We start from the raw sequence: 17,373 nt of genomic DNA, 5'->3' as shown, positions 1-17,373 counted from the left end.
CCCTCTCTGGATCCAGGAGACTGGTATGCCGCACTCAACTTAAAGGTTGAGTATTTCATATTTCAGTCTTCCAAGGCCATAGAAGATTCCTTCGTTTCATTGTGGGTCAAGTACACTACCAATTCACAGTACTTCCATTCGGCCTGTCAGCAGCCGCTCGAGTTTTCAGGAAGTCCATGGCAGTGGTCGTGGCCTTCCTAAGAAAACGAAGAGTGCAGGTGTACCCTGACCTCAACAACTGGTTGATCAGAGATCGGACCAGGGCTCAGGTGAAGGCAGACATACGACTGATACTGTCAACCTTCCAGAAGTTTGGGCTGTTGTTAAACATGCAGAAATGGATTCTTTCTCACATCCAGAGGATAGAATTCATAGGGGCAGTCCTTGACTCAGTCCAAGTCAGAGCCTTTCTACTGGATGCCAGGCCCTAAGCTCAATCATAGAGAGCCTCAGAAAACAATCCATCACCATGGCGAGAAACTGCCTGAAGCTCTTGGGGCATATGGTGTCATGCATGTACATGGTGAAGCACACGAGGTTGCGACTCAAACCTCTTCAGGCCTGGCTAGTATCAGGGTACCGACTAGGTGAGGATTGCTTGGACAGGGTGGTCACAATTCCCCCCTCGGTGATTGCCTCCCTCTTACGGTGGTTGGATCCGCGGGTAGTATGCACAGGCGTTCCATTCACGAAACCTCAGCTGTCGATGTCTCTAGTCACCAATGTTTCCACACTGGGTTGGAGAGCTTACCTGTGGATCCTCAGGACGCAAGGCCTCTGGTCCCAGGAGGAGCTCTTGCTACACATCAGTGTGACAGAATTCAGAGCAGTGTGCCTTGCCTGCCAAACGTTCCAGCCCCACCTGGAAAGCAAGTGCATGTCGGTGCTTACAGACAACATGACAGCGATGTTCTGTATAATCAGACAGGGTGGAGCGTGCTCCTCTCACCTATGCCAGGAAGGCTTCCGCCTCTGGGAATTCTGCATAACCCACTCGATCCACCTTGAAGCTTCTTATCTTCCAACGGCCCAGAACAAGTTAGTGGATTGTCTCAGAAGATCCTTCTCTAATCACAAGTGGTCCATTCGCCCGGATGTTGTGAGGACCATGTTCCAGAGGTGGGGAAATCCCTGGATAGACCTGTTTGCAATGAAGCGCAACAGAAAGTGTCTGCAGTTCTGTTCCTTTCAGAATCACTGGGCTCGATCACAGACACGTTTCTTCTCCCTTGGAAGGAACATCTCTTCTATGCATTCCCTCCCATTCCGCTCATACACAAGGTCCTGCTGAAGGCCAGAATGGAAAGAGCGAGCCTGGCCGCATCAGCACTGGTTCACCACTCTTCTGGACTTCTCGGTGGAAACACCAATCACCCTACCTCCATTTCTGGATCCAATCTCTCAGGATCACAGAAACTTACATCATCCAAACCTCGAGTCCCTCCATCTAAGAGCCTGGAAGCTTCATGGCTGAATCCCTTGGAGGTAACATGCTCAGGTCCAGTTCAATAAGTTCATTTACGGAGCAGAAAGCCACTCACCATGGCCACGTACCTGGCCAAATGGAAAAAGTTCTCAATCTGTTTAGTGCAGAAAGACGTCTCTGCCTCCCAAACATCAGCACCGTGTATTCTGAGCTGTTTGCTACATCTGAAATAGCAAGGGCTATTGGTATCTTCAATTAGAGTACACCTGGCAGCAATTTCAGCTTTTCACCCAGCGGTGAACGGCAGGTCTATTTTTTCTAAGTCACTCTGTAGCCACTTTCTTAAGGGACTGGACGGGCTGTACCCACAAGTGTGGCAGCTGATCCCTCCCTGGGACCTTACCTTGGTACTATCAAGATTCACGGGACCCCCATTCAAGCCCTTGGCAACATGCTCTTTACTTGTCATGGAGGGCCTTCCTCATGGCCATCATGTCAGCCAGGAGGGTTTCAGTGATTAGGGCTCACATCAGAGCCCCCATACACAGCTTTCTTCAAGGATAAGGTCCAGCCGTGCCCTCACCCAGCCAGCACAGTTCCACAATAACCAGGACATTTTTCTCCCAGTCTTGTACCCAAGACCGCACACCAGTAGCCAGGAGCAGAGTCTCCACTTGTTAGATGTCAGGAGAGCACTGGCTTTCTACATAAAAAGAACCAAATCATTTAGGAAGACTACTCATCTCTTAATGGCAGTGGCTGACAGGATGAAAGGCCTTCCAGTCTCAGTCCAGAGAATTTCATTGTGGATCACTTTTTGTATCCACGCATGCTACGACCTGGCAAAAGTCCCTGCTCCAGCCCTGATGGCACATTCCACAAGGGTGTAAGCGTCTTGAGCCGCATTTGTGGCACAGGTTCCCATCCATGATATCTGCAGAGCAGCAATATGTCCACATCTTCGCAACTCACTGTGCCATCATGCAGCAGGCCAGAGACGATGCTGGATTTGGCAGAGCAGTGCTAGAGTCTGCTTGTTGTTGAACTCTGAACCCACCTCCTACGTCTTTGGGAGTCACCTACATTGGAATAGACATGAGTGAGCACTCAAAGAAGAAAAGACGGTTACTAACCTTCTCTAACTGTTGTTCTTTGAGATTTGTTGCTCATGTGCATTCCAAAACCTGCCCTCCTACTCCTCTGTCAGAGTTAGCCGTCAAGAAGGAACTGAAGAGTCAGCAGGGTGGTAGATCCGTATATACAGCGCCATGAGGGCACAACTCCAGGAGGCACCAGAGCCGACCCAATGATGCCACTGAGGAAAAAACTTTCCACCGGCGGTGCATGCAGCATGCGCACAGCTACACTGGAATTCACATGAGCAACACATCTCAAAGTGCAACGGTTACAGAATGTTAATCATCTTTTTTCCATTGGGGAATTCTATAGTACAGTGGCAGGCCCTTCAGATTAGGAAAGTGCCATGTTTTTTTCTCAAAGATCATGGTCATCACTGCAGCAAAACCAAGGAAGAACAAAATTGTATTTCTCTACCACTTGTAGGATTTTCTGATTTTGGTTCCATCAGTTGAATCAGGCAGGAGAGCTGTCAAATGCAGTTGAAAAGTAGCTGTTCAATTACTTAACCATCTGTGACAGGGCATACCTATCCCGCACCAGCCCCGAAAGTGTTAACTCTGCTTTGCAAGCTGAGAAAGCCCCGCCCCTCCAACCCTGCTGGTCATACTCAGCCTGGAGGCAACATATAAAAGGTAGCAGCCCAGCTCAGTCTGGAGAAGCTACTGACCGGGAAGGACTCAGGCTGAAAGCTCCCTGCAGGGAGTTGCTACAAGTCCCAACCTTGGGACTACGGCTCACAGAGTTCCTGACTGGAGACTCCAGGCTGCCTGACAAGTCCAGAGAAGGGATGGGACCAGTGGGAGCTCGGCCATTTGAGGACCAGAGAGACCTGGGGAAACCGGAAGTTTTGACGTGGGGGAAAGGGTAAGAAGCGGCCCAGGGGACTCGAACTCCTTTGCCAGTGAGTGAACCGGGAGACCAGTCAGCATGTTTCGGGAGTATCCCTGCTGACTTGGTGGTTAGCTCCCCCACTACTGCCAGGGCCCTGGGCTGGGGCTCGGAGGAGCAGGGAGGGCCCAGGGCGCCACACCCTCCTGAGTGGTGCCCCACTCCGCCAACAGGCCACACAGCCTCACAGAAGTGGGCTACTTTACTGACTCTGGCCATTGGTCCATGCTGCCCTTGCAGGAAGGGCTGCTCGCTGACTCTGGCCATTGGGCCATGCCGCCCTGACGGGAAAAGCTGTTTATTGACTCTAGTCACTAGGCAATACTACCCCATGTTACAGTAAGGCTCATCAGCATAGGATGTAACCGACTGCAGAATCACCTCCGCCCTTCTTTTTAACTCTACATGACCCAACAACACCCAATGACGGGATGTACCTACCCCACGACACCATCTGAAAAGCACTGTTCAGTCAATTCAGACCTTGATTTAGCTGCTGGGAATCCAAGCCTAATTTAGTTCTAAAGCAGGGAAAGTCTTCCCTCTCCCAGGGAAAATCTAGATGGCATGCAACATGGTATGCTTAGCAATCAGATTACACAGATCATCGCAGAGAGTGACTTAGTATTCAAAGTCTCCTTGTCTCTTCTCTGGTGCTAACTTTTTCTACATATTATCTTGTTCTCTCTACCTTACCTTCCTTCAACACTTTTAAGGCAGCCCCATGCCAATCAAGAATTCTCCCTTCCATCTTTCTGGTCTAAGGCTCTGAACCACCCAGAAAGGAATGGGCGCTATGAGCGTTTCTATGTTTGGTTTAGGAAATATGATTGCCTTTTCGTTTTATGGTTCGGTCCCAAGTTATGAGAGAACACTGGATTGGGAAACATATGACCCTTAAAAAGCCCAAAGGTATTCTGAGTCCAGACCATATATAGGCTCATTCTGCAAGAGGCATTCCTTCTTGAATGAGAAGAGGGAAAGGATTTACCAAGCAGCAGAGTGATATTTTCTCCACATCTTCATAAAGAATTGTAAAATACCCTCTTTTATTGCAGTGGACGCAGGGCATACAGAGTCCTTTGGAGTATCAAGCAAACATAGAGCCTTATAATTCTCTACTCATTTACGCTGATGTAAATGTGGGGTAACTTTGCTGATTTAAACTGGTATAGCAGAGTGGAGAATTGGGTTCATAGTTTTTTCCATGACATTTTTCTAAATAATGCTTGCTCCTCCTGACATTGATATCCAGTTACGATTTTTTTTTCTAATAGAGGGCTCCTGTACAAATCCTATTAGTTCTGAGTTGATAAACTTATGACTGCAGAAATGTGAATTTTTACCTGTTAATTTTTCTGAATCTTCATTTCTTGAACTTGGAAGAATTTATCCATACTGTAAAAAGAATACTGGTTTCAAAAAGTAAACTTTTTTGAGTTTCTTTTAAGTTTAGTTTGTGGCAATCTGGGGTGTGAATCAACCCCACACTAGTCTGTTGCACACTAACTATTTCTGTGGACCTTCCTGACCCATACTAACAGTTCCTTAGTGCACTTTGATCTAGTGCCATTTCAAAGTGGGGTAGATCAAAGCGCACTACAGAACTTTTAGTGCATTGCAGCAGGGTCCGTATGGACACCTTAATGCACATCCGGCTGGATGGAATAGACTTGCATCCCAGTTTGTTGCAAACTAAATATTCATGTAGACAATCCTATAGAAGTTTAGTGGAAAGTAAGATTTTACTTAACATCATAATATTAGCTATAGAAATATTAGTCAGGGAAGAGAATGTTGTTGCACCTGGCCTGTTACACAGAAGGTCAGACTAGATGATCTAATGGTCCATTCTGGCGTTAAAAAAAAAATCTGTGAAAACAATAAGAGATCTTAAATTCATATACTACCAGGCCAGATGGAACCATTGTGCTCCTGTATAACACAGGTCATGGAAATTCCCGGAAATAATTTCTAGAGCATATCTTTTAGCAAAACATCCAGTCGGTGATTGAGAATCCAATGTGATGTTCCAGTGGTTAATTACTCTCCCTTTTAAAAATTTACACCTTATTTCCAGTCTGAATTTGTCTAGCTTCAACTTCCAGACATTGGATCATGTTATACCTTTCTCTGCTTGACTGAAGAGCCCATTATTAAATATTTGTTCTTCGTGTAGGTACTTCAAACTGTAATCAAGTCACCCCTTGACCTTCTCTCTGTTAAGCTAAACAGTGTTCCATGACACTATTATTGCAAAACATGTTTTCTGATGCTGTAATCATTCTTAAAAAGAAAAGGAGTACTTGTGGCACCTTAGAGACTAACCAATTTATTTGAGCATACGCTTTCGTGAGCTACAGCTCACTTCATAAGTGAGCTGTAGCTCACGAAAGCTTATGCTCAAATAAATTGGTTAGTCTCTAAGGTGCCACAAGTACTCCTTTTCTTTTTGCGAATACAGACTAACACAGCTGTTACTCTGAAACCTGTAATCATTCTTGTGGCTCTTCTCTGAATCCTCTCCAATTTATCAACATCGTTCTAGAATTGTGGACACCAGAATTCAACACGGTGTTCCAGCAGCAGTCACACCATGTGAAATACAGAGGTAATATAACCTCACTGCTCCTACTCGAGATTCCAGTTTATGCATTCAAGGCTTAAAGTCAAGTGCAAATCCTACCTGTCAGACAATATAAGGAAGTATTCTGTGTTGAACTGAAGAAGCCAAGAACGAATTAAAATGTAAGAATTCTCATTTGTGAAGTCAGCATAAGAGTCTGACTACTTTTTGCATAATTTTGATATAAATTCAACTACTTTAACTAGGTTTTTGCATAGAAGATAGTAGTAATAGCAACATCTGTCTCTATCATTGATGTGGCATGGTATAAAAAGGATTTTATAAAGACGTTAAGAATTGCCACATTCTCAATCCTGCTAGTAGATATCCAGGTATGCATTAAAGAGCATTCAATAACCTCTGCTATTTTGCATGTGTGCACAAACATAGTAGTTTATTTTATAAGCTACACAGTGATGCACATCTGTATATGTAAGTGAAGAATCAAGTTCAAATTGTTCATCCGTCTTAACTATAGTGGGTTTTTTCCAGATAAAAATCTGAACAGGAACTGTAGGCTGGTTGGTCCTTTTTACTTTATTGCAAAAGATTTATCTACTGTATTATTTAAAAAAAAAGAAAAGAAAAATCATTCAGGAGGAAATCCTGAATAGCTGAATGTATAGCTTGGTAAGTGGCAGAAGTTCTCAGTTTTTTTTTTTTTCATCCCCTCATTCAATTGCATGGAATAGATCCTATCTAGATGCACTCCGCTTCCTGCCAGTTCCCATGGCTAGTCCCAGGAGGTGCCAGGCACGCTGCACTTCAAAGAAGTCACCGTGCAGTAATGTAATATTCCTGGCATCTGAAAAAGATCAACTGATTGCAAATATACTTCAACAGAAAACCACAGAACAAGGAATATGAACTAGCTGGTGTCCCTCTTCTCTCCCTGCCACCTGTGAGAGTGAAAGTGTTTTTTTTAAAGTTGCTAGACACCAAGTAATTTTATCCAAAAAAGGACTAAAATGTCTAGAGAAACAATGTCTAGAGAAAAAAGAAATGGTGGGTCAGCTCATAATAAACTCAATCTCTGAATGCCAGTTCAGGAATGTGATTCCTGCTATTTCAGGCATATGGGGCTCTTAGGGGACACCATGGTTAAAAACAAGCAAATCATCACAATAATTAACTGTGGGTGTTTTATTTTTAAAGAAAGGAACCACAGAAACCAAAGCAAACAGAACATAAATGATAAATAATGCTTACTTAAATTGCAGTCTCTTCTGTATGTGTCTCTGTGGAAAGCTTTTGACAGAGATTACATCTTTAAGATTGGGCCTGCCTCTGGTGGAGGCACTTTTCTCTTTGGAAGTTAAGACCAAAGTATATTATTTCCAAAATTAGTAGAGAGTCCAGTCATAGTGTATCTTGAGTAACTAAAACAGTTTATAGATCAGGAAAATAATTTTGTTTAAGGGTAGGTGAGTCCTATTTGGTTTACCATATATAACCTAAACAGTTTATAAATGGGCAAAGGTGAGTAAAAATTAATTAACATTAAGAACTGTAATCCGAATTAAATCCCATTAGTTCTCTCTGTTTACCAATATTAGACCTACCTAGGATTACCTGGTCTAACCATTTGGTATTTTAACAGGAGAAGTTGTTAATATCTTAAATTAAAATAGTATTTCAATATCCCATTAAAATTATTACAAGAAAATTCAGATCTAATTCCTTGACAATGCTATGGTTAATTTCCAGCTCACCAATTCATGTTGAAGACCTGGGGATGTTTCTGAACTGGGGAGGGTCGCTTTTTCTTGATGCGGCTCAGTGACTGTTCTTTTATTGGCTGTCTTAATTTGGCAGTTGCCAAAATAGTGGCAGTTGCTGTTTGCTTGCCAGATGAGCTGTGACTGCTGTAAAGTTGAGGATGGCAGCAAAGTGCATACTGCTTGCTTACTACAGAGATTTTTATACTCTTCTTTCATAATTTTGGTGGTGGTGCAAGGCATACCTATTTTTAGGGCTTGGCTGGATTTAAATTAGTTGTTTTTCATTCTTATGTTCGCTCAGTATCTTTGTGCAGTATCCTTAGGAGCTTATGTAGCCCATTAATGTATATGCATTAGGATTATAAATTTACCTTAATTTGATAGTTATATTGCTTTTGTCTCTGTGGCAGGAAGTTATCAGAACATTTTTAAAGTTAAGAGTTTTAATGCTTTCCTTTATTTAGTCCATTTTCTGAGCTATTTCTTCAGCTTTATTAGTATTTAATATAAATTGAATTTCTGTCTTCAGACTAGAATAGTCATTAAATAAGTCATTGTCTTTTCTTAACAGTCTTGGAGAGGTGATTTTCTTTCTGAGTTGGGTGAAGGAGTTGCTTAAGCATTGTCAAATAACTAGTTATTTTCCCAATTAATATAAGTATTCTATACTTACATGGCTTCTTGTAGTTAGCAACCCGTCCGCATGGTCATTAGATTCAAAGTTGGTACATACTGCCTTTTATTATTTACATATCATTAGAAGCTTTGATACAAAATATTTGCAAATATGCATTTCAAAATAAGCTTAGCAATTTAAGTATTTAAGGAATAAAAAAGGGGGTTGTTCCAAATGAGTTAGGGCTTGTCTTCATGGTGTGTGGACCTGCACTAGGGGGATATAAATTCAAGTGTGCACTAGTGTGTTGCACACTAACTGGCCTGTGTGGATTTGCTGGCGTGTACTAAATGGTCCCTAGTTCGTGTTAATGTAGTCCCATTTCAAACAGTGCTACATTAAAGCCCACTAGGAAATTTTAGTGTGTACTAGAATTCACACCCCTCTATTGCACCACTCATTGTGTAGGCAAGCCTCAGCTAAGAGGAACCAACATTTTCAACCATAATTGTTTTCTTAGTTTGAAGAATGAAAACTTTAGAGTGTTTGTAAAAGAAATGTTTCAGAGTAGCAGCCGTGTTAGTCTGTATCCAAAAAGAAAAGGAGTACTTATGGCACCTTAGAGACTAACCAATTTATTTGAGCATAAGCTTTCATGAGCTACAGCTCACTTCATCGGATGCATTCAGTGGAAAATACAGTGGGGAGCTTTATATACACAGAGAACATGAAACAATGGGTGTTACCATACAGACTGTAACGAGAGTGATCAGGTAAGGTGAGCTATTACCAGCAGCAGAGGAACAGCAGTGGAGGGGCGGGAAATAAACATGGGGAAATAGTTTTACTTTGTGTAATGACCCATCCCCTCCCAGTCTTTATTCAAGCCTGAGTTAATTGTATCCAGTTTGCAAATTAAATTCCAATTCAGCAGTCTCTCGTTGGAGTTTTTTGAAGACTCCAACGAGACATCGTTCCTCAGACGTTCTTGTCAACTGGTGGAAATGGCCCACCTTGATTATCACTACAAAAGGTTTCCCCCCTCCCCCCTGCTCTCCTGCTGGTAATAGCTCACCTTACCTGATCACTTTCGTTACAGTCTCTAAGGTGCCACAAGTACTCCTTTTCTTTTTGTAAAAGAAATGTATTTCAGTATGAATTTTGTAGGTGTTTTAACTGATGCTTTTTCTTGCAAAACAGAGATGGGTCTAAAGAAAAAGCCCACTTCTGTGTCTTAGTTTATAGCTCTGATAACACATCCCTATACTTCTCTTTGGAATAACCTGGAAAAAAAAGTCCTCATTTTTTTTCGCTACCAGGTCTTTCTCTAAAACATAAAATTCTTTAAAAAGTTTGTTTTCTTGAGACAAAGATCATATGTAAACCAGACTAGTGGGTCTTGTACAAGGGGAAGTGTCCTGTTCTTTGAGAAGATGCTCTTTTGCCTTTTGACCAAAATTGCCCTTGGATTTATGACCTGCCATTTATGGCATTTACAACTGGCAACTAAAATTTCTGTTAAATATCTTATGCAAAGCACAAATTGCAATAACAGTACATCCTTTACAACATAATATTAAAGTATAGCATTAAAACAAACTAGGAGACATAAAAGCTATATTCTTCTTTGTATGGCTGATGTAAATGTAGAGCAACAACTATAATTTTACATTTAGATGGTTAAGCCAGATAATTGTATCTGGAATAGCAGAGTCTATTGCTGTGACGTCTCCTTCATGTTTGTGAATTGAGCATTGAGTTTTTATATGTTCCATGGTCTGTTCTGGGTGATCACAGTTGCACACCAGAGAGTCTTTAATTTTCCATTTGTGCAGCAAGTATCCGTATCTGTCATAGTTTGTGCAGATACAGTTTAGAGTTGCCCATGAACTTCATGGGAGATCAAAGCCAGAGATCTTCTGCATCAGCTCTTTCATAAGGTGTTTGTTTATAACTTTTTGTGAACTCGATTCAGCTCTCCAGGCTTCATCAGGGTTGAAGTTGCATTGTTGCAGGTTAAACGTGTGAGACCAAAAGGGCCTACACAACTTCAGGTGGTCTTGGGGAGGGGGGGGAGGAGATGGACTTTGTTAAGGCCCTGGTGAATGGGAAGATGTTTATTTTCCATGATCCTCTGGAATTCCCAAAGGATTGCGGCATCACGTTGAATGGATGGGGGAGCAATGTGCAACAGCACTGACAGCCAAGGTGTTGGGGTCGAATTGATGGTTCCAGTGATGCACCACATTGCACTATTTAGTTGGACATCAACAAGTCAAGTATCGCTACTTGTCCATAGCTGTGCACAGTACTCGGCTACAGAGTACATAAGGGCCATCACTGATGTCCATAACACTGGGATGCTGATGCTCTTCAACTTGTGCTTGCCAGTTTCTGGACCTTGTTGACCCTTGTCTTTATCTTGACAGCTACCTTCTTCAGATGGTTGTGGAAGGTTAGCAGGCAATCCAACTTTACTCCGAGATAGGCTGAGGTGGTGTCATGTCACACAGTGTCGCCAAAGGTCACTTTTAGGGTGCGCTTAGCTTCTTGTTATCAAGATGGAATGAAGTGACTGTTGTTTTGTGAGGATTTGGCTTGAGCCTCCATCCGGAAATGTTCCTTCCTGGTGTGTAGGTCCCTGTTCAGGGTAGACTTGATGTCGCAAAAGGTGGCTGCTTCTGTTGCCAGGGGAAGGTCATCCACATATGCAAATTTGCTTGGAGGCATGTCACTCTTGTAAACATTGAAAAGCATCAGTGCGAGTACTGAGCCTGTGGCAGTCCATTGTTGAGGAACCAGAGCGAACTGACGTGCATTGCCCAGGTGGACATGTAACCACCTATTGCTCAGCATCATCCACAGTAGTTGTAGTGTTTTGTGGTAGGGGATGATCCTTGTGAGCTTTAGCATCAGGCCTTTAATCCAGACTGTATTGTGGGCTGATGACACGTCTTCAAAGGTTGTGCTGATCTTAAATTTGTTCTGGAATCTTTCCTTAACATGTGTTACAATCGCCTAAACATGGTCGCAACAAGTGCATTTAGGCCGGAATCCCACTTGTTCTTTGGGGTTCATTGACTCAACAAGAAGACTGATTCTCTGAAGAATAAGTTTGTAGGTAGTACACAGGAGTGATATCAGCCTATAACTTACTAGATCATCAGTCCGATTGTTCAGCTTGCATATGGCAATGACTATCGCCTCCCGCCAGGCTTTTGGGATACATCCAGATTCCATGGTTTTGATGTACTGTTTCACCAGCCATTGGAGTCCCCTGTGGCCTAGTTGATGAAGATATGATTGATTACTGCGACAGTGCTACTGTTGAGAAAATATTCTTAGTTCCTCCCATGCTGTCATAACAAGTATTTTAGTTAGTTAACACCTGCAATGCACAATGTACTACTTTTGATTGAGTTGTGCCTTGTTATGCTATGAACTTCCTGAAAACTTAATTTCATTAACCATGTGACCATGAGGCCCAAGAATAAATGTATAATTGTATAGCTCAGAACTTTTTCCTTACTTTTGTAAAATGCAAGTGAAAAACTAGAGTTACAAAGAACTATTTTGAATTGTGCTGGTAACTGGGAGTTTTCCTTTAAATTACTCAGTGTAGATTGCTGATACATCTTACATTGTATATAATGTCCTATATATAATGTTTGCATTGGACTTCTGCTCCCTGAGCCAGTGGAGTAAGGAATCTAAGGCTTCTTTCTACACGTGCCTCTTTTTAAATGAGTTGGCCCATAAATGGTTTTATTTCCAGTACTAATTTATTTTAGGAATTACTGTGTTAGCTTAAGTGTACAGAGTAAGTAAAATACTTAGTTTCAGGATAGGTCATTTAAACAGCTACTATTCCATGGTAGGAAAGAAAAGGCAGATTGCTAGCCATTCTATTTGAACAGCCTACTTGTAAAACTGAGTTGACGATTGAATTGACGATCTAAAACAGCTTTATATTTTGAATCCTACACATTGTTTTCTCAGTTTGTAAAAATCTACAATGACAAGACCAATGGTTATAGTAAGGAATATGCAGCTACCACTTAAACCTCTGCAACTGCTTTTTCAATTGTTTTTATGCCATTGCAGAAACCCTTTGACAAACTGTCATTCCTGAGAAACAAGTCCATTCCTGAGAAAGCTCTTTCAACCCAGGTCTCACACACAGAAATGCTTATTGTCAGTTACATTAAGCAGTACTAAAGGAAAAAGATATAATTTTCAGTGTCTTCAACTTGTAGTAATCAACTAATTTTGACGAATGGTACTTTCCAAACAAATAAAATGTCAGGTTCTTAATCCAAAGTGCTTAGATTTAACATAGCAAAAACAAAAGCAGTATGGAGGGGATGTGGGAGGATGAAGGTTACAACAATGAAAGTTCATGAGACTAGTTTAATTTTGAATGCACATCCCTAGTTCTTGTTAGGATTTTTTTAAATATAAATTAATTTAATATACTACATTTATGTACATTTTGAACAATGAAGACCAGGGTAGAAGATTTAAAAAATACATTTTTAAAAATCACTCTGGATACTAGTGAGTGAAACGTTGTTCCACATATATATTACTTCATTTTATAGGACTACATTGTGCTATTGTATGGGCTCATAATCCACATGGGACCAACTATGAAATTATGCATTATGGTGTGACAGACAAATAACAGATGCCCAGATCATACCATCCCATGTTAAAACCAAAAGGAGAAGTCCCTATGGAAGAAAATCTCCAAGGGGATGCTTCTGCAGAGTTCTCCTTTTGGGGGGAGAGCAGGGTTTACCTCTCATGAAAATGACAGAACCCTAAACTTGGCAGAACCCCGAGGATCTCTGCATTCCTACACCTTTACATTGACTTTAATACTGATGTATCCCTGGTAGCCTGGCTCATCACACTACCAGTGCCTCCGTCTGACCCAGTGCCCCCAGGTGGAGTGGACTCATCAGAAGAGGTAATACAGCCTGGAGAGTATACTATGTTCTTTGGAGATTCCCCATTGGGGTATAGGAGAGATGATGTGCATCTCTTCTGCATCCTCCCTCAGTATAGCCCCTATACCTGACGAGACTTCTGAGGGGAGAGATGCTTCCGTGAAGGTGACTGAGGCCTGATTTCTAAATAATATGAGGGAGAGCTTCACACAGAAGGTTCCCTCTGTGTGTTGATCTAGGGCACGTCATTTGGACCAGGTAAATTAGCTTAACAGATTCCTGAACAAATAATTTGATTGTTTCCCTGTATCTCTTAAATAAAGTATGACTATAAAGTAGAATAAAACAGTGAGAGTCTGTGTGTAAACTATTGTATGTATTGCCTTATATATTAACTTGTAAAATAACCCCTAGCTGCAGGCTGGAGCAAGGGATATTTACTAGTTATGGCATTCCATACTGAAACTGCATCATACTCTTATTCTTGATGCAGATTCACTGTTGCCAGTTCTGCTACCCAAGAAAAAGTGAACATTTTGGTATCTTCTGCTGGTGAAACTTGTGCATAATCCTCAGAGATGTATCCAACACAATCTTCACAGGTCATGTGGGGATGGCTAATTTCAGGGCTTAGAACTGCTGATGCAGAATATAGCAAACTGTTGCATATGACCCAGAAACATTCCAGGTGTTTAACAAGATCTTCATATCGTGTGCTGATTCCTAATTATTTTAAATGCACCATAATTATATTTCCCCATTAGACCCCAGCAACTACCTCCTCAGTTCTAATAACTCCCTAATAACTAATACAGTTCTAAGGCACTGCCAGATACTACATTTTCCATTCTACCTCTGCTGCTCTAACCTATCAACAATATACTTCTCACACTTCATTGATTCTGCAGCCACAGAGAACTTTGTTCAGTTGCTTCTGCAGATATCTATTAACACAGTTATCCTGCATACCACAGTTACTTTGTTATAACATATTCGGCTAAAGGCAGAGTTGTCTCTTTTAACTATGAATGCTTTTTCTTTTGGGGGGCCTAGCAGAGACATTCAGCATTACTTTTTTAAGCAATTGAATTGTAAAAGTATACTTTGTCATCTTAGTCTGTTTGTGTACAGGTTTTCTGCTGTTATAATTTTGGTCTTTTTTGTTGTTGTTCTTTCAGATATGCTTCCTCAGTAAAAGATGGCTCCCAGTATTTTGTTCTTCTCATTATTACAGATGGGGTTATTTCAGACATGGCGCAAACAAAGGAATCTATAGTTAATGTAAGTTCTATTTAAACTTGGGTTTCTATATTTTATAAGCAGTATATTTCCTGGTCTTAATATTTTGGACAGTAAACTCTTCTTTTCAAATAATAAAAATTGCCAGGGATAAAGGCCAAATGAAACTTAACTGTGAAATCTTAACTAGCTTTATCAAATCAGTGCTTTGAGGAACTTGTGGTCTTCTAGCTGATACTATATATTGATTGTACAATCTAGAAATAAATGACTTCTCAGTCCTCTTTCTGTCAGATGGTCTTTGGAATGGGATGTTCTCCATCTCTGTGTCCCTTCTGGTCTTAAAATCTATGAATGAAGACCAGATCTTTACTATAAGCCTGGGCTCAGGATGAATCCTCAGGAAAAATGCCTTTCCAGGATTATTTGCCTCTGAGTGGCATGTACTGCAGACTCCAGCTCTCCTTTTGTAGCATCTTTTTAAAGATTTTTAGCTGAAGTCAGTTTCTTCATTGGTTTTGAAGTTTTTCTGCTCAAAACTGCTAAACTTAAAAAAATTATTTTTGACTTTCTGAGAAGGGTTTGAAGGACAGCACCTCTCTGTCTGCCATTTCTGAGAAGGGAGGGGAAGAGATAGCAGGCTGCAGAAACTCAGCTCCCACCTGATGTGTGAGCAAGATCTACATCAACACAGATGAAATTGTCTTTGCTGAGATAAGGGCAGAATAAGTGGCCTGGAACCAGATGTATGTTTTTCAAAACCCTTCTGCTTCTCCCCCAGACATGGGACACCTATTGCTACAGCTTCCAGAACAAGCAGGAAAGTTTCCCTGGAATCTCCTAAATCTCCGGGCAAGACAAGTTTCCCCCATAGCAACCAGGAGGATGAAATTCCTGCTCTTAGCCGGCACATAATCAAGATCTGTGCTGAGATAGTTTAAAAAGCCACAGAGCAAGCCCCTTCTCGCTAGCGGTTTTACCTGCAAGTCCTCATGTGCCTTGAAATGTGCCAGCTCCTGTGACCTTTCTGAAACTAATAAGTCCGTTGTCTTCAATGCCTGCAGCCCACTCCTCATTCTGTGTGGATGGTCCCCACACAGCCCAAACCCAACAGCAGTTGGTGGAGTGATTCAGATCCTCTTGTCTGTGAGATACACCTACCTTCTCTGTCCTTCTAGCCTCCAGGGGTCCCACGCAGGCCATAAAGTGGCTACTGTTTTCTGAAGGGATACATGCAGAATACATTCCTGCATACTGACCTTTCAGTCTAATGGTAGTGCACTCTCCTCTTCACAGGGTTCCTCCCTCTTTCTCTCAGGATTTGTCCCAAGAAATGGTGAACAGTATTGCTCACAATCAGATCTTAAAGGGCCAGCGCAAAGTCTTAAAACCTTTCATGAGAGAGTCTCCCTCTTGATCCTGTAAAGAGAAGGAGAAATCTCTGAAGCTGGGGCTTTTTGCAAGATCCCTCAGAGTCTCAACTAAGCTTCCCAGAATTATGCACAAATGAGGATCTAACTTCACAAATGGTTGTGGCTTTTTTAAAGTGGAAACAAAACAAAAACAAAACTGTACAAAACTGAAGAAGACCTGTGAAATTCTTTCTCACTTATTTAATGAGGTGATATTTTATGATTAAAGTGGAGTGGAATTCCCTATCAAGACCTACTTGTATCTAAGGACTAAAGGGTCTTCATTACTCTGTCAAAGGTTAAGCCTGCTGCAACCTCTTTACTAAAGGGCTTAGTCACAGCAACCAAGGAAGTATTTCTGCCAAACGTATCAAAAGAATAGGAGCAACATTCAGACCAAAGTTGTATACAGCAGCTTCACTCCTGAGAGTATTGGCCGCAGTTTTTTATTGTGGCTATCTATGCTCTGCTGGGAGGCAATTGAGAGCATGAAAAAAGAAATCTGCTTTGAATTAGGTTTCCCTAGCAGCTTTTTCAAGTGATGTTTCATTTGACTGATTTGCTATACATTCAAAAATTCCAAAGATGTGTCTTGGGGGCAACTACAGCTCCATTTGAAGAAACTGGAATTGCTGTCTAACATCTGATTATCCTTCCAAATATTTTATTGATCAGTTCTTTGGGGAGTACTGAGACAAAGTTGTCGCTGAGGCTTTAGAGAAGGAATAAATCCCTCCTTCCTTCCAGTGAGAGAATCTTCAAAGTACCGTACCTCAGCAGATGTTCCATTTGATCCTCCTATTCCTCTAGGTTCGAGCCTAGATTACACAGAAGTTGGACATTGCTGCCTTTCCTGAGAGTTGGAGAGGATGGGATTCTCTGGAAAAACCATCCACTCCCAAAAGCATTTCTTGGGGTTGTCCAAGACTGGGAAGATCCCCCCGCCCAACATCCCCTAAGGAGACTTCAGGGTGGGCCTTCATCTGGGAATGAGCAACATCAGAAAACAAATACTTGAGATAATCAAGGAAAGATATTCAATATAACTCGCTTGTTGTCCTAGGGACAAGTTTATTCTTTACTCAAAATAAATGAATAAACCAACACTATGAGAACCTTCGAATCATCAGAAGATGAAGGGTGCAATAGACCATCTCCTACATACTGGAATGTAGAACCAATTCTGTGGAGAGCCAAATCTTTTGTAGAGGTTACAAGATTCCACAAGATTCTTTGTCTTGCAAAGAGAATTGTAGAATGCAACCCATTCAACAAGCCCATACAGAGATCAATATTCCAGGTGGAAATACAGTAGAATCTGAGTTACGAACACCTCAGGAATGGAGGTTGTTC

The 17,373-nt window shown here is 41.6% G+C and overlaps 1 protein-coding gene across 3 annotated transcripts in view; it reads left to right on the top strand.

Annotated features, from left to right (window-relative positions):
• CPNE8 (copine 8) overlaps window positions 1–17,373 on the top strand; it is a 285,766-nt gene that overhangs the window by 227,126 nt on the left and 41,267 nt on the right. For all 3 annotated transcript variants that reach the window (XM_074942429.1, XM_074942430.1, XM_074942431.1), the window contains exon 17: window positions 14,548–14,650. In XM_074942429.1, the coding sequence (XP_074798530.1) occupies window positions 14,548–14,650 (103 nt within the window). The remainder of the gene's footprint in view (window positions 1–14,547; window positions 14,651–17,373) is intronic.

The sequence above is a fragment of the Natator depressus genome, chromosome 1 (assembly GCF_965152275.1).
Source record: "Natator depressus isolate rNatDep1 chromosome 1, rNatDep2.hap1, whole genome shotgun sequence".
In the NCBI taxonomy this organism is placed as follows: domain Eukaryota; kingdom Metazoa; phylum Chordata; order Testudines; family Cheloniidae; genus Natator; species Natator depressus.
This window is presented reverse-complemented; position numbering and strand designations above follow the sequence as displayed.